Here is a 20,470-nt window from a genome sequence, read left to right on the forward strand (position 1 = left end):
TATTAACAATTTTTTCACATAACCTCAAAATTTAGGTGAAAAATTCAAAAAACCAAGTTTTTGGTCTTTTATTTTTATCTACTTCAAAATTTATTGTTTTTCTACGAAATTTGGTGGAAACTTACTTTATTATGTCCCAAGTACACTGTAATTTATTTGATTGAAAATATTAATTTTTTCGCCTTATTTTGAATTAATACCAAAAAAACAACCTAATTTTCAATCGAAAAGTCACCCGTCAAAATATCAGCTTTTTTCAAAAACTGGGGGTGCCTTTTATTCATTGAAATCTCTACTTTTATATGGTGTAAAAAAAAATAAACACCACTATAGTAAATGTTCTCAGGAAATGCATACAAACAGTGTGATAATGAGCTTTTACTAAATCAGGCACACTTCTCGAACTCTATATCTTCTCTTGTATCGGTTTTTCGGTAATATTTCAAAAGAAAAATAATTATCTGTTCTAAGTTTAATATTTTACAGCATATTCAAAAGCAAATTCATGTCGATAAAAACATTTCAGGCAGTTCGAGAAGTGTGCCTGATTTAGTAAAAGCTAATTTTCACACTATTTGTATGCATTTCCTGAGAACATTTACTATCGTGGTGTTTATTTTTTTTACACCATATGAAAGTAGAGATTTCAATGAATAAAAGGCACCCCAAGTTTTTGAAAAAAACTGATATTTTGACGGGTGACTTTTCGATTGAAAATTAGGTTGTTTTTTTGGTATTAATTCAAAATAAGGCGAAAAAATAAATATTTTCAATCAAATAAATTACAGTGTATTTGGGACATAATAAAGTAAGTTTTCACCAAATTTCGTAGAAAAACAATAAATTTTGAAGTAGATAAAAATAAAAAACCAAAAACTTGGTTATTTGAATTTTTCACCTAAGTTTTGAGGTTTTGTGAAAAAATTGTTAATACAAAAGTTGTAGATCCTTTTATTACCTACAACTTTGCCATTGAACTTTTTTCCGTAGGACTTGTAGTTTTGTCGGAAATCGAGAGAGACCATTTTTTTCTCTTGAAAGCTCCCCCCTCCCACTTCCCGAACTCGGATTGACCGTAATTTATTTTTCCTTACATTTTTATCATATTCCCCTCCTTTTCTAAAGGGTTTCATCCGACTGCGATTTTTTTTTGTTTCAAAAATTATCTACTCTAGTCTATAATGTTTCTTACTTCTTTTAAAGTTTTACAATACAATTTTATCGTGTAATTAATAATCTACTATATAAAAATAAGTCGGGTTTTCCTTCCTGACGGTATAACTCCAGAACGCACGAACCGATTTCCACGGTTTTGCATTCGTTGGAAAGGTCTCGGGCTCCGTGAGGTTTATAGCAAAGAAAAGGTGTCTCTGGTGGCGAAACGAGTTCGCCCGGTTTGCTAGTCTATTATAATTATTATTGTGACAATGAAAAGTCTTGAAAAAGTCGAATATGAAAAATTGTTTGCGATTTTTAGAGTAGGTACTCAAAAGATTTTATTGAAATCAGCCATAACAGTACAGTTTATCTACACATAATAATTATGTACCTACCTATATTTTTGATCATATTATTATTCTCTTTGAAACTGCAAAACAATATACGTAATTTAATATAAGTAATTGTTAAGAATTGTAAATAAATAAATATATTTAAGTGTTAATATTGTTATTAAACGCATATTCCTTATCTGATAATGTATTTTTAGTTACCCCCAGTGTCTTATATACATTTAGGAAATAACGTGGCATTATGGAAAAGTTTCTTCAACATTTCATGTTTTCCTGGTATCTAAAAGATTGTAATACTATATTAGGTAGTTAGGTCCGTAGGTTATTTATAGTAACATAATAAGTTAAAAGTAATTTATATAGTATACTAGCGGTCCGCCCCGGCTTCGCCCGTGGTACATATTTACGTTTTCTCTACATAAAAACCATCCTCGTACTTCAAGTAATATAATAAAAAAATAATTATCGAAATCGGTTCAGCCGTTCTCGAGTTATGCGCTTACCAACACATTTTGCGATTCATTTTTATATATAAGAAGAAGATTATTGTACTATACACACACACACACACACACACACACACACATAACTACACAAATATACACACACGCACACGCACCCACATGCACACAACTCATCACTCTTATTTGGCAATTTTTTAAATACGTCATAAGACGTACGTCATACGTCATCAAAATCTTAAATCAAGTAGGTAAGTTAATAAGTAGACATTATAAAAAAAACATGATTTAAACTGATAGAAGGTACTTAGAGATGGGATTTGAAGTTCTAAAACTTATTACAAAAAATATTTTGATGGATTGGGTGTATTCTTGTGAGAATTAAAATAAAATAATGTGACAAATTGTGTTTTGAGAAGACAATAATATGATAATATTCCTCGAGAAGCATGATTTACCAATTACTTTCAGTCTATTTGCTTTGCCACGTTTGCTTTAGATAAGTTTTTGTATGGTTTACACAGTGTGAACTGTTGCAATGATGTATTTTTTATAAACTGCTTAAAAGTAGTGATGGCATAATTTTATTGCCGAGTCATGTCATCAAATTTAAAGAATATTTCGTAATCTCCTATTGTAATAAAAAATAAAAGCTGATAATATTTTTATCAAGAATATTATAACAATGGTATGATTAAACACATAGTGGTTTTTCTCTAAAACATTAGATTTAGACCATAAAGTAGGTACAGCTGTATTTCCAAACGCTTGCGATAATCTATGGTCCTCCTGAATTAATATGATTATTTTTACGACCCAAATATCGACCAATAGAATTGCACCATTCGACGTCACGTGGTACAACCTACATGGTATTATACCAAGTATTATACTGATAATTTTTTGAAAATTTTCTTTGGTCGTTGACGTCAAACTGACAGGTTCAATTCAATTGTGAAATTATTGGCCGACATTTGGGACGGAAAAATAATCTCCCGAATACCACACGAGCTTCAAAATTATCTGGCATTTCCCTCAAGGTTCCCTGCAAACAAATAAAGTCGTCAAGTTTTTCAGGAAAAATCACTCGCGCTTCGCGCTCGTGATTTTTTTAACCTTGACTAAAAACTTGACTCCTTCATTTGTTTGCAACGAACCTATCGGAAAATACCCGATAATTTTGAAGCTCTTGTGGTATTATAAGTGAAAATCGCGATCTGCAAAGCTATTCTTATTTTTTGTATACATATTTAAAAAATGTTACATATTGGAACTTTTAATAAATGGAGGCGGGCGGTGGCACCTTTGCCACAGCTTTTATAGGTGGCATCATTGATACAGTATTTGTATAGTATGTTATAATGTTTCAGATAAACAATTTTGTTTGAATTGAATTGAAGCCAATTTATCTAATGCAGATTATATTATTTTATAGTAAAAATTCCAAGGTTTGATTTTCGTTAATATGTCATTTTGTTTGTATGATGTAATCTTGATAATAACTGAGACAATATTAAAAATTATTTGTCTATAGATATAAAGTATAAGCACAGTGTCCTAGTTGACAAAGATTATATTTGATTATGATGCAAAAATTACTGTTTTTATGTGAAATAACGTTATTTTTGGAAGCCTGAAGACGGCCAGCTTGTTTTAAAATAAAGACGAAAGTTTGGATGTTCTAGTAAATGTTTATTTCTCAATTAAGCCAAAATTACTGAAAAGATTTTGATGAAACTAGTCTGTGTAGAGCCTAAAGTCTAAACATCAGAATAATACGAAACTTTATTTCTTCTGATTAGATACTAGTTGAATTGTGAGATTTGGTAAAGATTGCAATTTAAGTAGAATTTAATGATGAGATCGTAAAGTTGGAGGATATTTAAGTATGAAAGTTTGTTTATCATCTATACTAATTTTATCTATACTAATATTATAAAGCTGAAGAGTTTGTTCGTTTGTTTAAACGCACTAATCTCGGGAACTACTCGTCTGATTTGAAAAATTATTTCGGTGTTAGATAGCCCATTTATCGAGGAAGGCTATAGGCTACATATCATCACGCTAAGACCAACAGGAGCGGAGCACTGCGGGAAAAACCACGGAGCACAGCTAGTTCAAAATAAAATAGATTTGTATGGATACAATAAAATTATAGACCTGCCTATCAGTGTTTTGAGCGTCTCCTTCGTATAACTAACAGTCCTGGATACTATTCTCTAAAAATAGAGTTTTCACGGACACAGAAGACTAATTTGCCGAACTCGATCAGAAAAACAGATGGAAAATCCAAATGCAAGTACTAATAGCATCAAACAATCCAAATATATCATATACTAGCTTACCGCCCGCGGCTTCGCCCGCTTTGTCTAAAACCTAATAAATTATATACTTAAACCTTCCTCTTGAATCACTCTATCTATTAAAAAAACCGCATCAAAAATACAAAGAAAGGGACATAGGGACATAGGGATAGAGAAAGCGACTTTGTTTTATACTATAATATAGTGATAGTGATAATATAATTGGATTCACGAGTTCACAAAATATTATTATTACAATTATATATTGATAGTTAACTTATTCAATTAATTAGTAATAAAATCATTAATGATAGGTAATATTATAACTGACCCGAGTTATTTTAGATATGATAAAACACACATTTATTAGTTAGATCCACAAGAAAACAATACGAATAAACACAATTATCACAAACAATTTACTACCTTAATTAAAGATAAAATATGTATTTAATTTTTGGTTTCGCTACTGTATCATTGAATAAATATCCACTATCTAATTATTATGTATAAATGAGAGAATGTGTCTTGTTATTTCAAGTATTACTATATATTATGTGGGAGTGACTGTTATGTTAATTATTAAAGTTTATTAAATAATTTAAATAATTTGTTAAGTGCAAAGTGAAACAAAGAACAAAGATGGGGAGACAGCACCAGTATCTAACTACGTTAGCAAGTATGGATAGCCTTTTTAATTATTTTAATGAAAATTTGACAGAATACAGTATTATATTATATATTTTAGAATACATAAATAACTAACTTAATTATTAAATTACTTAATTATTAGTTACTTAATTATGAAATAACTTAATTAAATTACTTAATTATTTAAATTATTATTTTTTTTATAAAAAAAAATGATTTAAATAATTTGTTAAGTGCAAAGTGAAACAAAGAACAAAGATGGGGAGACAGCACCAGTATCTAACTACGTTAGCAAGTATGTTGAAAGCTTTTTAATAAAATTATTTTGAAAATTTGAATACAGTATTAAATTATATATTTTAGAATATTTAAATTACTTGCCATAATTATGAAAGAAAGAAAGAAATTGAAAGAGAATTTATTGCCAAGATGCAATTAAAATAATAAACTTTTATTAAAAAAATCTTTTATATTGTAAGTACTTATCTTATTGTCTCCTTTTCACTTTTTATGAAAAATATTTTATAAATACAGTGAATTTTCGGCAAATGCAAAAAGATAAATAATCTCGGTAGATATTTAACAATAATTAAAAGTTAACACCTACTTCAATCCTAGAGAAAAATATGAAGGCATGAAATTAGTTTTTAAAGCTTTTTTCAATAAGAGCCGGAAAAATACGATAAGCACCAAAATATATTTTATAATATGCATGACTCTACAATTAGCCTCCTACAGCGATTAACGCGTAAGCATAGAACCGAAGGGTCCTGGCTTCGATTCCCGGTGGAGACTACGAAAAAATATGTCCCGGTCTGGCAGGACAGAAGGCTGATCACCTTCTTGTCCCTAAAGAAAATCGATCAGTGAAACAGATGTATCGCATAATGCATCTGCCCCTTATACACTTGGGGACATGGCACTTTATTTTTTTATGACTCTATAATTATCCCCGTTATATACTTACCCGCTAAATTTCACATTCATGGTCCAATACTTCAATTAGAATACCTATAGATTTTTTAAATTTCGTTTATAGTCCGAGAGCCAGTTGACTTTCTCTGTTACATATCTACTATTGATTATGTAGTTGTGTTTATTGAATAACATGTTTAATATTAATTTTCATTGTAAATAATTATAGTACATTGCCACAGCTGATATCTAAGAGATTTATGACTAGTATAAGTAATTATGATATGATTTATTACTAATATTAATTATATAAATAGTAACTGGGACAATAGCATTGTTTATAGGTTATGTAAACTGAAATTAAAAATAGCTATTAACTATATACAGGGTGTCCCATTATTGGTATACTAAGCGCGAAGGGACTTGTAGTTTTGCATACAGTGATCACGTAAAAAATACTTAAACAACAAAATTATACCAAAAATTTTTTGCTCATTTTTTTTCTTAAAAATTAAAATCCATGTTTTCGTCTCTAGCTTCGCGCAGCCGGCATATACCGCTTCCCTAATGTGAGCATTTTGCCTATGAAAACATAATCTTAAACGATAGCTCACGTGCGGGTGGCAAAGTTGAGCGGGTTGGGGTTAGGGGTGTACACATAGAGTTTTAAGAATTCATCTATTTGTTAAAAAAATTCGTCTGGAATTTTATAAGTATTTTTTACGTACTCAGCGTATGCAAAACTATAATAACCTCCTTGGGGCTTAGTATACCGTTGCTGGGACACCCTGTATATTTTGTATAATACTTTGAATATTTTCTTATGTATGATCTTACGTTAGTATTACAGATTAATAGATTACTAGATTCACTTTGTAGAGAAAGAAATACTTACCACGTTTTAATTTTTAACTGTTAATACTAACTCTTGTATTGATAATTAGTATTTTGTTCTCTTATTACTACATAATACTAATTTTACTATAATACTAATTTTAGAATATTTAAAAAATGACGTAATTGTATTTTTCTTAAAAGTCTCGATATATTTTTTACAGGAGTGAGAAAATTATGTAAATAGTTTTTCATTGAGACGTTTTTGTAATTTCTAAACTACGTAACAGATGACCTTTAAATTGATATGAAAATAATAAAAATAAAAACAGATTGAATAAAACCAAATTTCGCACTATTGAAACGCATTTTACGTTTATCCCTGAATATACAATATATCTATATCTATAAAACTCAAAGGTGACTGATATAGTGATCTATCAACGCACAGCCCAAACCACTGGACGTATCGGGCTGAAATTTGGCATGCAGGTAGATGTTAGGACGTAGGCATCCGCTAAGAAAGGATTTCCCGAAATTCTTGCGGGAACGGGGAAAAACGGGGATGCACGTACAAAGTCGTGGGCGGAAGCTAGTTATAACTATTTTACAACTATGAATAAATGGACCCTACCCTTTCTCCTGATATAGTCTTGATGTGTCTTGGCTCTATTTCAGGAGGATTTGCCTAATTGTTAAAAGTTATTAGGTTATAAGAATCGATAATATATTATTTCAAGCTAAGCCAATTTATAGGTAGGTATAGGTATAGGTATCTATTGTATAGGTATCTATTGTGAAAAAATAAAATAACTTAAAACTGTAAGTTTAAAATCTTTGATAGTACTTATTATAATATTTTTTATTTTATAATTAAATACTTAATACTCTTTTGACATTATCACACGATGACGTAAAAATTAAGTCCTCGTTAAATTTGTCTCTACATTGTTTTATTTAGATAATTTATTTAATACTAAGAAAATATAAATAAAAACGACCTTCACAACGTTCAAATACTTATAGTATCTAATATCTATAGAATTTTCCTTGCTAAAATTGTTAATAGAAAATTATTTGTGCTGATTTAACTTGTAATAATAATTATCCCAAATATTTATTCATTCAACTCGTAATTTCTTTGTAGTGCATTTTATCAGTTCGGTTTAATTATTTTTGTATAATATTCATTCGTAATTTGTCTTGGTTTGAATTTAATTTGTTTTAATCTATAAAAGCCACTCTTTTAAGTGCAAACATTCGTACAATGTAACTATGTGTATAATAAAAAGTTGCAAATGTAGTTATACGCATGTGGGTTTGCGAATTCTTGCAAATATTAGGCCTTTGAGCGGTTATGTACAGCCAGCTTTCCGCCCGCAGCTTCGCCCGCTTTGTCTAAAATCTAATAGTTATAAATTATATCCAAAAAACCTTCCTCTTCAATCACTCTATCTATAAAAAACAGCATCAAAATTCGTTGCGTAGTTTTAAAGATTTAAGCATGCATAGGGATATAGGATCAGCGACTTTTTTATACTATGTAGTGATAATACATTTGCAGGTGTCTTCGGCTATTTCATATCCGGGATCCTCAACGTCTGGCCCTCATACACACTATCGTACTACACCAGTCAGAACACAACATTACTATCAGCCCCCATGACGAGTATGGAAGCGTCGTTACTGGGCAGTCTGCCAGCATTAGGTGCTTTGGTGGGAACAGCGTGTGCTGGCATGGTGATCGACGGGTTGGGCAGGAAGAAAGGTGGTCTGGTGATCGCCATGCCGTATCTGGTAGGTTTTACAAGGAACTAGCTGCTCTCCGCCCGTGTTTTCAGAGAAAAACCCGCATAATTCCCGTTTCGGATAAAACCTATCCTAAGTGTTAATCCAAGATACCTTCTATATGTGTGCTAAATTTCATTGTAATCGATTCAGTAGTATTTGCGTACAACATGTGACACACATACACATCCATCGTCACAAACTTTCGCATTTATAATATGACTAGCGGTCCGCCCCGGCTTCACCCGTGGTACATATTTACGTTTTCTCTACATGAGAACCATCCTTGTACTTCAAGGACTAATAATAAAAAATTAATTATCGAAATCGGTCCACCCGTTCACGCGTGATGCCGTGACCAAGGAAATCGGGTTTCGGGTTCCAGTAGGCGACTCCTATAACCTCTGTTATGATCATTATGGGTGACGCAATTTGAGTACCATCAGGCAATGCATCTGCTTATTTACCTTCTCATACCCTAAAAAATAATTAAAAGAAAGTCTCAAAGAAACAGCAATAATCATAAACCAAACAGGTTTATTTTCATGTGGGTATTGTGTAAATTCCTATTACTTATCAAATTGTAAATAGTAGATACTATCAAAACAATCAAGAATACAATTTCAATTTTAGGTTTCTTGATAATAATAATAATAAATAAATATTTTTTCAGGCCATTTTTCACACACGGCAAAATCTGATTCCATATACTAAGCTTTTCGCTTGTGTTATGGAAACCAAATGACAGATGAAACTTACTATGTAATTTTAAATACACAATGAAATGGAAAATTAACACCCAGACACAGAGCAAACATGATGTTCATCACACAAATATGTGCCCCGGTTGGGAATCGAACCTACGACCTTTGGCTTCGAAGGCAACTAAGCCAATCGGTCAGTCAATTTTTTAAAAACATAAACAAATAAATATAATATATCCACAACATGCACTCTTGTCCCTAAAATAGAAAAAATTTCAATTTTAAAGGAAAATTTGATGTGCTCTATTAGCGATAAACACGACAATGTTTCAAATGAACTTAATGTTTCAGTTATCATTGCTCATGATAGACATGACGTCATCAACTGTCGTGATACTTGTTGCGCGATTTGTTACTGGCTTCTCAGTAGGAGCTAGTTCTGTTCATGCGCCTATCTTTATATCAGAAATCGCGGAAGAATCCATCAGAGGCGCTCTGGGATCAGGTAAAATTATTAATATATATTCTGCTATAGACGTCCATAATATAAGGCATTAGTCCAACTACCATTAAAACTCGGAATTCTCTGCAGAGCTTAATAATAATATTGTCATTTTACGAAACAAAAAACATAGGTACAGCTAAATCATAGCTGCAGTAATGTCAGGTGTAAGTACTGGAGAAGACATAATGCAAGACAATAATATTATATACTTGCTTTGTTATCTTGTATGTATAAACTAAAAAGCTCGCTTTAATATGATAAACTCATGATATTATTGTATTGTCACCGATTCTTGATAAGCATACAAAGTTTGAATTAAATCTGTCCGTTTAAAGTGGCTCAAAATCGAGTAAAAAGTTACCAACATACAGACGAAGCTCTTATATTATAAGCTCGTGTTATTTCTCTTATAACTAAAAATTTTATTGGTTTTAATTTAAAATCTTTGTTTTCAGCACCCATTGCATCATACTGTATAGGTACTATGGTTTCATACATCATGGGTTGGGTGTTAACATACAGATACACAATTTGGTCCTGTATTGCTCTCTGCGTGGTTTATATTGGTCTGCTCATGTCAGTTAAAGAAAGCCCAGTATTTTTGATGAGGAAGAATAGAGAAGATGTGAGTATATCTGTAACTGATTATTATTAATCTTGAATTAAGTATATTTGTAGGCAATTCAACTAAGTAAATATTATTTGTATGGTACGTGAATGTTTTGTTCAATTACAAACGCGAAAGTTTACAGAAGTGGATCTTGATTTCTTTTACGAGAAAACTGCTGATGAAAAAATGATGATATTAGATGTGGATGAAATTTCATTTAATATTTGATAATATTATGTATCTTTAATCGTAAGCTAGAACTTTGCATTTAAAGATTTCTGTGAAACTTTTTCATGGTACGCTACCTAAACATATCCACGAAATTTAATTCTTCGTTTCACGCACATTATATTTTTATGATAGTGATTTCAAACCTTATCAATGGACAAACCAGTTAATAAATATATTATTAAAATCCTTATAAATCTTAATACATTTGCTTATATTAGTATACTAATGCATTTAATTTTCTTTATAGGAAGCACGTCAATCAATAGCGCACTATAGAGGTGAAGAACCAGACTCAAAAGTTGTGATGGAAGAACTTTCCAGACTGAAACAACGTTTATTACCCGCAGTGGAACTTGTACCTATTAATGGTAACTTCATTTTTCATTGAGAAGTTTTAAATGTTTCTTATTAATAAACCCTTTAAAAATAAAAGAGAAGACCAAACTTGTGATAGTTCCACTATCTTTTAGTAAATGTTCAAAAGTTGTTTTTTGAAGTGAAAACTTCTTTAGCGGCGTTGAGCACTTTTTCTGTAATGGGTATAAAATCTTAAACTCGCGTCAGGACACGTGACCTGATCGAAAAAGCGTAAGACGGATACCATTCCAAAATATCAAACATGCTCAACGTTAATAATCAAGTTTTCAGTTCTGCCGGCACTCCCGGAGTGCAACCCGTTTTTTTAAGAGAAAAAGATAGATTCTCGTCGCCGACATAGGAATGTTGTGAAATTTTGAATTTTTATACTAAAATTAAAAGGAATAAGTTTTCTCTTGTACTCCAGACCGTACTTTTGTGTTACGTGCTCAAGCCATTATATATAAATTAGATCTAGAGACAATATGATGATTAATTGATTATTGATTGTATGTTAATTGTTAAATACAAATTCCTTACATAAATCAATACCTTATTATCCCTTTTCAGAAAGTGAAGTAGAGAAAGCTGAGAAAGAAAACTTGAATGATGAAAACGATGATTCAGCCGAACACAAGAGAATGCCGTCGTATAAAATGCTATGTAAGAATCTTATTTAGCAAAACAATTCGATACATATACAGGGTGTCCCACTGTTGGTATACTAAGCTCAAAGGAGGTTATAGTTTTGCATACGCTGAGTACGTAAAAAATAATTAAAAAATTCCAGACGCATTTTTTTTCAAATAGATGAATTCTTAAAACTCTATGTGTACACCCATAACAAGCGAGCCGCCCAACTTTGCCACCAGCACGTGAGCTATCGTTTAAGATTATGTTTTCATAGATAAAATGCTCATATTAGAGAAGCGGTATATACCGGCTGCGCGAAGCTAGAGAAGAAAACATGGATTTTCAGGAAAAATTTAGCAAAAAATTTTGGACGTAATTTTTTTTTAAAGTATTTTTTACGTGATCAGTGTATGCAAAACTACGAGTTCCTTCGCGCTTAGTATACCAATAGTGGGACACCCTGTATAAATGAAATAAATATGGATCTAGAGAGTTAAAATTTGTTGATTGGAATATTTTCGCTTTGATTGGAATATTAACAATTGAAACTTACTAAAATTGTTTACCCGCGTACAGCCGGGGCCAGAAGCTAGTATAGGATAAACATGTGATGATTGAATATCTTTAATTTCAGTGGTGTCACCTTCTTCGCGACGAGCATTTATTACTGTAGGATTAGTAATTTCATTGCAGGTTAGTTACTATCAAAATACAGTAAAGAGACCATAATACATATTATAATTAATGCTTTGTCATTTTTCCGTCAAATTATAATATTAAAACCTAACTTTACATCAGGAAAATTTTTATAAAATATTATGGGTGGTCCAAAGAAGCACAGCTAATATTTTTGATATTCTTTATCACTTTTAAGGTCTTCTTTTTCATTGTATCTATATTTCGTACTGTCCCACTGTTTGTTATTCTAACTCATAATATTCAAAAAAAGTTATACCTTTTTAGTGTTTACGAACACAACTACATACTTACTTTACTACCATCCTCTATGCTTACTAACACTACTTACTCTTTATAGTGTTAATATTGTTTCCTATTTCTGACCAGGTCACGATGGGCATAGTGCCAGTGCAAGTCTACGCCAAGGACATCTTCACGAAAGCTGCTCCAAGTCTTTCCTCACACATGTGTTCTGTTATGTTCGCATGTGTTTTAATGGCTGGGAGCTTGAGCTGTGCGCTGTTTTCTGATAGGTTCGGCAGGAAGGTAAGATTTGGAAGTTTTGGGTTAAGTTATTGATTAAAGATTAATTACTTCTATGCGTCATAAGTTCGTTTTACTTTGTCAGTGTTCATTGTTTATCCTTTATAATTTAAAATTCAGCATGAAATGGTTACTTTTCAACTTTTTAAATTATCTAACTATTGCTGTTTTTGCATAATTTAACAATACTGCTCTAATAATCAACATGATATAATATAATATTATAAGCAATCATGAAGAATTATTTAATATAGTTTTTGTCACACAGTAATAAGTAATGAATAAAACAAATAATATTCATAATATGTCTATCTAAAGTAGGTATCCTAGCTATTTCATTTATCAAAATTCAAATGCAAAATTGATTTATTTTTTCATAATTTTTTACATATTTTTTGACGTGACAACGTCTTATAATTCGATAGAGCCGGCTGCACGCACGATAAAACATGACTCATGCGGCGTTACCTCGCTCTGAGGCGTTCCATGTAAGGCTTGGAGTGCGAGCAAGAGCGCGGAACGAGCGACAAAGAAGCACAATCGGACGCGACGTTGTCACGTTCAACTATCGTCAGTAAACCGACTTTACAGACATTTTTTTTTCATTCCAGCCGTTACTTCTCTCCTCTGCTATTGGTGTCTGTCTCTGCCTGCTCAGCATGGGCTTCCTGATGCAGACAAATATAGCCCCTCCGTGGGTGAGCGCAGTGCTCATTCTGATGTACTGCTTCGCTTTCGCTTTTGGAGCTGGTAGCGTACCGTATTTGCTGATGGGAGAAGTTTTTATATCTGAGGTATGTTATATGTAGTTACTTATTCAATTATTTATCTTTGGGATACAAACTATACAGTGTTTCTTAAAATTAAAAAAAAGACGTGTGGCACTCGGGGATTGCCGCGGTAAAGCTATTGCATAGCATGCCTTCAAGCCACACCTCCGAGCTCGTCGGAGTGGGGAGCGTGAGGTTTTTTCGTTACGGAATTTCTAGATTCGGTCCCCGCGCTCAAGGCCCGCGATAGAAGCTATGCAATAGCTTAAAACAAAACATTTACTGTGACTTTTGCAGATTTGGTAATTATTAAACTTGGTGTGTGCTCAATTGGCTTTTAATTAAAAATTGTTAATTACATATACTTATTATGTTAATTTCAAAGAAATAAATTCTGAAAAATTATCGTTTTTACCGGACTGTCCGTTAGGAGGGTAATGATTTCTAGATGGTTGTACACCTTACATATAACCGAAACGATAAAATCAATACAAATAATAGGGTCCCAAGACACAAGTATTCCACTTAGTTTGGGACCCACTGTCGTACATTAATTGTAAAACATAAAATGGACAAATAAATTTATTTCATTTCATTTCATTCATTTCATAGTTACTTTTTAGTTAAGCAAATCATTTTTTAGAACCAATAGTTACAAAGACCATCATTTACTTCTCACTAAAATCACTAACGTTACTCTTACAGGTCCAAAGTATAGCCTCCATGGTCCTCATGGAGTGGGTCTGGGTACTCAACTTCGGGATCCTGGCGGTCTTCCCCTTTATGGTGGAGAACTTTGGAGTCCATGGCTCCTTCTACTGCTTTGCTGTATTCGCTGTTGTGGACTTCATCGTTGCTCTCATCATGGTGCCAGAAACCAAGGGCTTGACTAAAGAACAGATACAGGAGGCATTTCTGGGGAAACAGAAATAAATGTTTTGGAACATTTTGTGCTTTTATTTTGAGTGTTACAAGCTTTAATGTAATATAATTTTGTTTTTATTTAATTACATTTTTTTATTGATACTTAACTGTTTTTATTAAAACATTAAACTATTCGATCATATACATTAAAAAACTTTTTTACAGAAGTAATAATTCCAAGTAGATATTCTTTATATTGTAAATCTCGTCAATTTTAGGGTGCACTCACACACATCAGTCACCGTCAAGTCACCGATGACTGATCGGTGACGGTTTGTGTACGTATCCACAAACACCAGTCACCGTCATGTTGTCCGTCAGTCACGTCGCCGGTTTGACTGAATCATTGAACACATACATCAGGTTAGTGAGTGATTAGACGTGTGTCACGCTAGAGAATATGTAGCAATTGACGGTAGCACGACGCTGACTGAACTGAGACGTGACGGCACCGGGTGAGTGGGGATAAAAGTATGATACATGTATGGAAAGATTATTTGACGTGCCTGACCGGGGACGTCACTGATAGATTTCGTGCCGGCGACTGTCGTGTGGGAACAGAGTCATACTAGAACTATTGATACATATTTTTTTTTAATCCTGTCCGGTGACGTGCCGTGACGGTGACTGATGTGTGTGAGTGCACCCTTAAGCTTTGGTTTTGAGATTTTTAGACGCCTTATGAAAATAATGGCAATTTTGTTGCGATGGCAAAATTATTACTCCTATCGAAAAATTTACTATTTATTTATGCAACGAATACTGTGATAAAAACAAGACAAACTATGAATATTTCGTTTGTAAGAGATTTAGTAAAGTCAAATAATACAAAAGATACGATAGCAAAGATATAAATAGTTAGAAGTGCAATAAATAAATTTTACCAAAAGGTCTATTGAAATAAACTACACAAATGTGGTTAAATAAAAAAATAAAAGTTTTAAAAGAATAAAATAAATTAGCCAGTACTCGAACCTTTTTCGCCTTACCGTGGCGATGTCGGATCGCTAATATATATCGCTATAAGCCAACTCAGCAATAGATCTTTGTATACTGTGGTTACTGGCAAATAAATTAATTTGAATTTGAATTTGATATATTCTACAAAATTGCAATGCATAGTATAAACTTGACAACAATGTATTTAAAAATCATTAAAAATTTATGAAAATTTTAATAAAATTGATATTAATATATTCTTACTAATTATATATTTTATGCTCTGCCCTATTCCTCTCCTCTAACTTACTTCCGTACGTCTGGTTGTCTGGAAGAAATCGCTATTTAGCGATAAGACCGCCATTTGTTTTAATTTATAATTAGATTAAGTTCCTACTTCCTAGTTAAGTTATTTCAGAGCAATAAAGTATGAATAAATAAATAAATAAAATTTCGCACTAAGCAGCAAAATTTACTGTGTAAACTGTAAACTAATTTCTCACAAAATACTAAACTACTTCAATACTAAGTGGAATTTAACAAATATATAATAATACTAGCGGTCCGCCCCGGCTTCGCCCGTGGTACCTACATGTTTAAACTATCCTATCTCTCAAGTTGGATCGAACTGCACATGGTGTGCGAATTTTATTATAATCGGTTATGTGGTTTAGGAGTCCATTGAGGACAAACATTGTGACACGAGATTTATATATATTAATAACAATATACGTACCTTTACTAACTTCCACATAATTTTACCAACCTGCCTTTCTCTTTAAACTTCGCAAATACACGTAAAATCATATAACCGCCTTTGTTCAGAAGTAAACCGTGCTCAGAATATCGGTCAATGCATTGGCTTGAGTATAAATTAAAGGCTGTGAGTTTTCTTCTTATAAATCTCAATCCGCGTTTCAAGATTAGTCACATAATGACATTACTATATATGAATACTACACTGATTATAGAAAATATCTTTCGAAAAAACATTATTCGAGAGTCGTAATTAGGTACCTCTACATTAATATACAGGATGTCCCACTGTTGGTATACTAAGCTCAAAGGAGGTTATAGTTTTGCATACGGTGAGTACGTAAAAAATACAGAAGTATTTTTTATTTGAAAAAAAATGCGTCTATATAGAAATATAGACGCATTTTTTTTCAAATAGATGAATTCTTAAAACTCTTTGTGAACACCCATAACAAGCAACCCGCCCAGCTTTGCTACCAGCGCGTGATTTATTGTTTAAGATTATGTTTTCATAGACAAAATGCTCACATTAGAGAAGCGGTATGCCGGCTGCGCGAAGCTAGAGAAGAAAATTTTTTTACGTAATTTTGTTGTTTAAGTAGGTATTTTTTTACGTGATCAGTGTATGCAAAACTACAAGTCCCTTCGCGCTTAGTATACCAATAATGGGACACCCTGTATAGCCATGATAAATTATCATTGATAATATAGCCTTATAAGCGTTGATACTAAGCGTGTATCAACGTAGTTACATTTTATTCAATTTTGCACTACGCAAAGCTACAAAACGTAAACACATTTCTATGGTAAACACATACAATTTATCAACACAGTCAATACAAAATTGCAGTACACATAAGACAATACTTTTCCTACAGTGTAAAAAGAATCAGCATTCTCCGCCTAAATTAAATGCATACATGAACATCTTCATAATATAGTACATACATACATAATATTTTAGCCATATAAACTACATAGTAGTAATACAGTAACCCAAACAACAAAATTGAAACTATTGACTCCGAAGTCCGATCCGATCATGTAGCAACTCCCAACTACCAAATACCAATACAAACGTGGTTCAATACAGATTAGTTAACCGAGATAGCAGCTGTTTAAACTATTCAGTTAAGTTAACCGGAGCGCTAACTTGTTGACGGTTTGGTTAAATTCAATTAAACTTAACCGAACTAATTGTGGGAGCTTTGGTTAGGCGGTTTCAGACGTGCTGCGGTTGATTCGTAGAATATTAAATATATAAACTTGCTACTACAATATTATAAACGCGAAAGTTTGTATAAGGATGGATGAATGTTTGTTATTTTTTCACGTAAAAACTAGTGCACCGATTACAATGAAATTAGGTATGTAGGTAGTTGAAGACCTAGAATAAGACATAGGCTACTTTTTATCCCGGAAATCCAACAGTGACGGGAACTATGCGTGTTTTTCTTTGGAAACGCGGGTGAAGCCGCCGCGGCAGGCGGATATCCATTTAACAATAAACTTTTCTATAGATATTGGAAAATAAATGTCTGTGTCAAGATAAAATTATTTAAAAAAATCGTCGCCAGTAGAAATATTATTACGTCTTATTTCTCAATTTAAAGTTTAAGTCCTGACAAGAAATATACGAATTAAATTAGCAAAAATATTCAGACATACAAATACAGAAGTTTAATATTAAAAGCTACATGTTTTTAATCTCTTGCAAGTCTGAATTCACCTGTGCCAAGCTTCGTTAGACTAGTCTTTTTGTTAGTACTGTTACTAGAAGCTGCATTTTATATGATATAAAAGTAACATTAAACTTATTTTATTCGTCCGCAGTCCACATTATTTTAATTTAAATAACAAGGTATATAATAAGTAACAACGAAAAATACTGATGGTTACATTGTTATATAGGTTTAGGATCTATTTTTAATGCTCTCCCGGATCAATTTAATAATAATAGCAGATGTTAAACGCAATTTATTCATCAAAATAGTTTTCAAAGGAAAACCCGCATAGTTCCCGTTCCCGTGGGATTTCCGGGATAAAACCTACCCTATGTGTTAATCCAAGTTACCCTCTATATGTGTGCTAAATTTCATTGTAATCGGTTCAGTAGTTTTTACGTGAAAGAGTAACAAACATCCATACATCCATACAAACTTTCGCCTTTATAATAGTATATTATAATAGTATATTAAGATTTCGACTATACTATTCGGTACTGTACGGCGAGAGTTGTTACTGGGAGACGTATAATGATTAAATGGTATTTAAAATTCATTTAAAAATCTTTGACTTCTATTTTTTTTATGACAGAGGAGGCAACAATGCAGACGCGACGCCTGAAGGTAAGTGATCAGCGTCACCCAAAATGCTAAAATAAATAAATTCAACTTTAAGAAGATACTAAGTTTAATTTGCGCGAACGTTCGCATCTGGGGGCACGGTAGTGGCCCCGCCAAGACGAGCCAAGCGAGGCGCACGGGCACTACCTACCTTTTCTCGAAGCGCTTCGACGTTTTTTTGAACCCTCATAACTTGGGTTTGGATTATGCTAGATCAACAAAATTTTCGGGATATATTGTCAATAGCGGACTTATTGAACATATTAAGTTTTAATTACATTAGCTTTTATACTTCAGATTTTATTTATATCTAAAAAACGCTAATTTCGTCACTGACTCACTGATGATCATCAAAATTCTTAATGTATTTTCTAATGTCCTAGAAAGCTGAAATTTTGTATGTAAGCTAGTATTAGCACACAAACAACAAAAAAATTATAAAACTTGTAACTTTCATCCCCCAACCCCTTAAACTAGGGGATGGGAGTTTGTATGAGACCTGTAATTTTAAATTAAATTTTGAGGACGCTAGAGGTCTAATCTAATAATCTAAAACTTGGTTCCCCTAGATATATATATATATATATATATATATATATATATATATATATATATGTATAGGTACTCCTTGTTAAAAAAAAAATTTGTTACAAACAACCTACAAAAAGAAATGAAATCCCACCAAAAACATTTTCATGTAAAATGTTGCCAAGACGAGCCCATATGACTCGCACTGTCAAAAAGTTATCAGATCTCATGTAGAGCCAAGCTTCTAACACTACACGCCCTAACTCTACAAGGCCTAACTTCACAAACTCTACACCTTAGTCAAAATATGTGGCTTGGCCGTTCGTTACTACAAGAACTATTGTATAACACAAAAGTAATGAACAGTGAATTAATTTTTCACCTTACGCCGATGTGAATGTAGCGAAATGGCCAAGCCACATATTTTGACTAAGGTGTAGAGTTTGTGAAGTTAGGCCTTGTAGAGTTAGGGCGTGTAGTGTTAGAAGCTTGGCTCTACATGAGATCTGATAACTTTTTGACAGTGCGAGTCATATGGGCTCGTCTTGGCAACATTTTACATGAAAATGTTTTTGGTGGGATTTATGTTTACTGTAAGCACACGCAGTAAGTGTGAAGTAACCTAATCGAAATTCGATTATTCACATAGGTATACATTGGTTGCTGCAGATTTATATGGACAAATTGTTGGAGCTGAGCAAGCAATGTATATTGCATGTACAGTTATCCTTTGTATTGAACTTTATCGCTTTTGCTATTTCCTAGAGGCTTAGCTAAGTCACGTTGTTATAGTTATTTATGTAGTGGTGTGAGCACGTTTCCATTTAGCGTGGTGGTAATTGGTGATAATAGTTTAGTTTGATGATTTAATTACAATTAAAGTGTATTTGCTGAAAAAATGAAGGTGCTAGTTATTCATGTATTATGAAATACAAGGAAAAATAAACACAATTTAAAACGTTGCGTTTAAACGTTAAAATTACAATTCGCAATTTAACTCTTTCTAATAGGATATGCTAATGTGAAACTTTGATGATGACTTCTATTCTGAGTTCTGATGTGGCGATCAGAAAAATGCGCACTATATAAGTTCAAGCTAAAGTAGCAAAGCACAGATAAAAGAATAATAGATTTAAATATTTTTATGAATCAGCTTACTTAGATACGAAAACTAAATTGCATATGTATAAGAGACAGAAAAATAAATGGTTTAGGAATTAGTTTACGTTCTTTATATTTGACACCGGATTCTTAGTTGTATAAATTGAAGCATTTGCATTTCTAAAACGCGATGAATAAAGCTCCATTCACTTGTGTTAAGGAAAACTAACTAAATTAAGTCTTTTTGTAAATCTCGAATAGACTTAGGCAATTCCAAATAAACAATCTTATCAGATAGGAGAGAGTAGTGGCCATAAATGGACGTCATTAAGATGCACCCACTTAAATAATGAAAGTCACTTTCGGTCCGATCGCTAACCTAG

At 32.4% G+C, this 20,470-nt stretch overlaps 1 protein-coding gene across 2 annotated transcripts; it reads left to right on the forward strand.

Annotated features, from left to right (window-relative positions):
• Window positions 1–4,914: 4,914 nt before the first annotated feature.
• Window positions 4,915–14,464, forward strand: LOC149477212 (facilitated trehalose transporter Tret1-2 homolog). Of its 2 annotated transcripts, none has more exons than XM_089710604.1 (10): window positions 4,915–4,954; window positions 8,240–8,472; window positions 9,519–9,672; window positions 10,128–10,297; window positions 10,761–10,881; window positions 11,441–11,533; window positions 12,138–12,196; window positions 12,569–12,727; window positions 13,336–13,518; window positions 14,200–14,464. In XM_089710604.1, exons 1-10 carry the CDS (start codon window positions 4,918–4,920, stop codon window positions 14,425–14,427), a joined length of 1,437 nt encoding a protein of 478 aa, XP_089566730.1. In that variant the 5' UTR covers window positions 4,915–4,917; the 3' UTR covers window positions 14,428–14,464. The 2 variants fall into 2 exon arrangements, with proteins under 2 accessions (XP_089566730.1, XP_089566729.1); XM_089710603.1 differs by lacking the exon at window positions 4,915–4,954 and adding an exon at window positions 5,140–5,221.
• The last annotated feature ends 6,006 nt before the right edge of the window (window positions 14,465–20,470 follow it).

Source organism: Colias philodice, chromosome 25 (genome assembly GCF_061535455.1).
Source record: "Colias philodice isolate Cphi_HAF_F1 chromosome 25, ilColPhil1 Martin Lab GWU primary, whole genome shotgun sequence".
NCBI classification, from domain to species: Eukaryota; Metazoa; Arthropoda; class Insecta; order Lepidoptera; family Pieridae; genus Colias; species Colias philodice.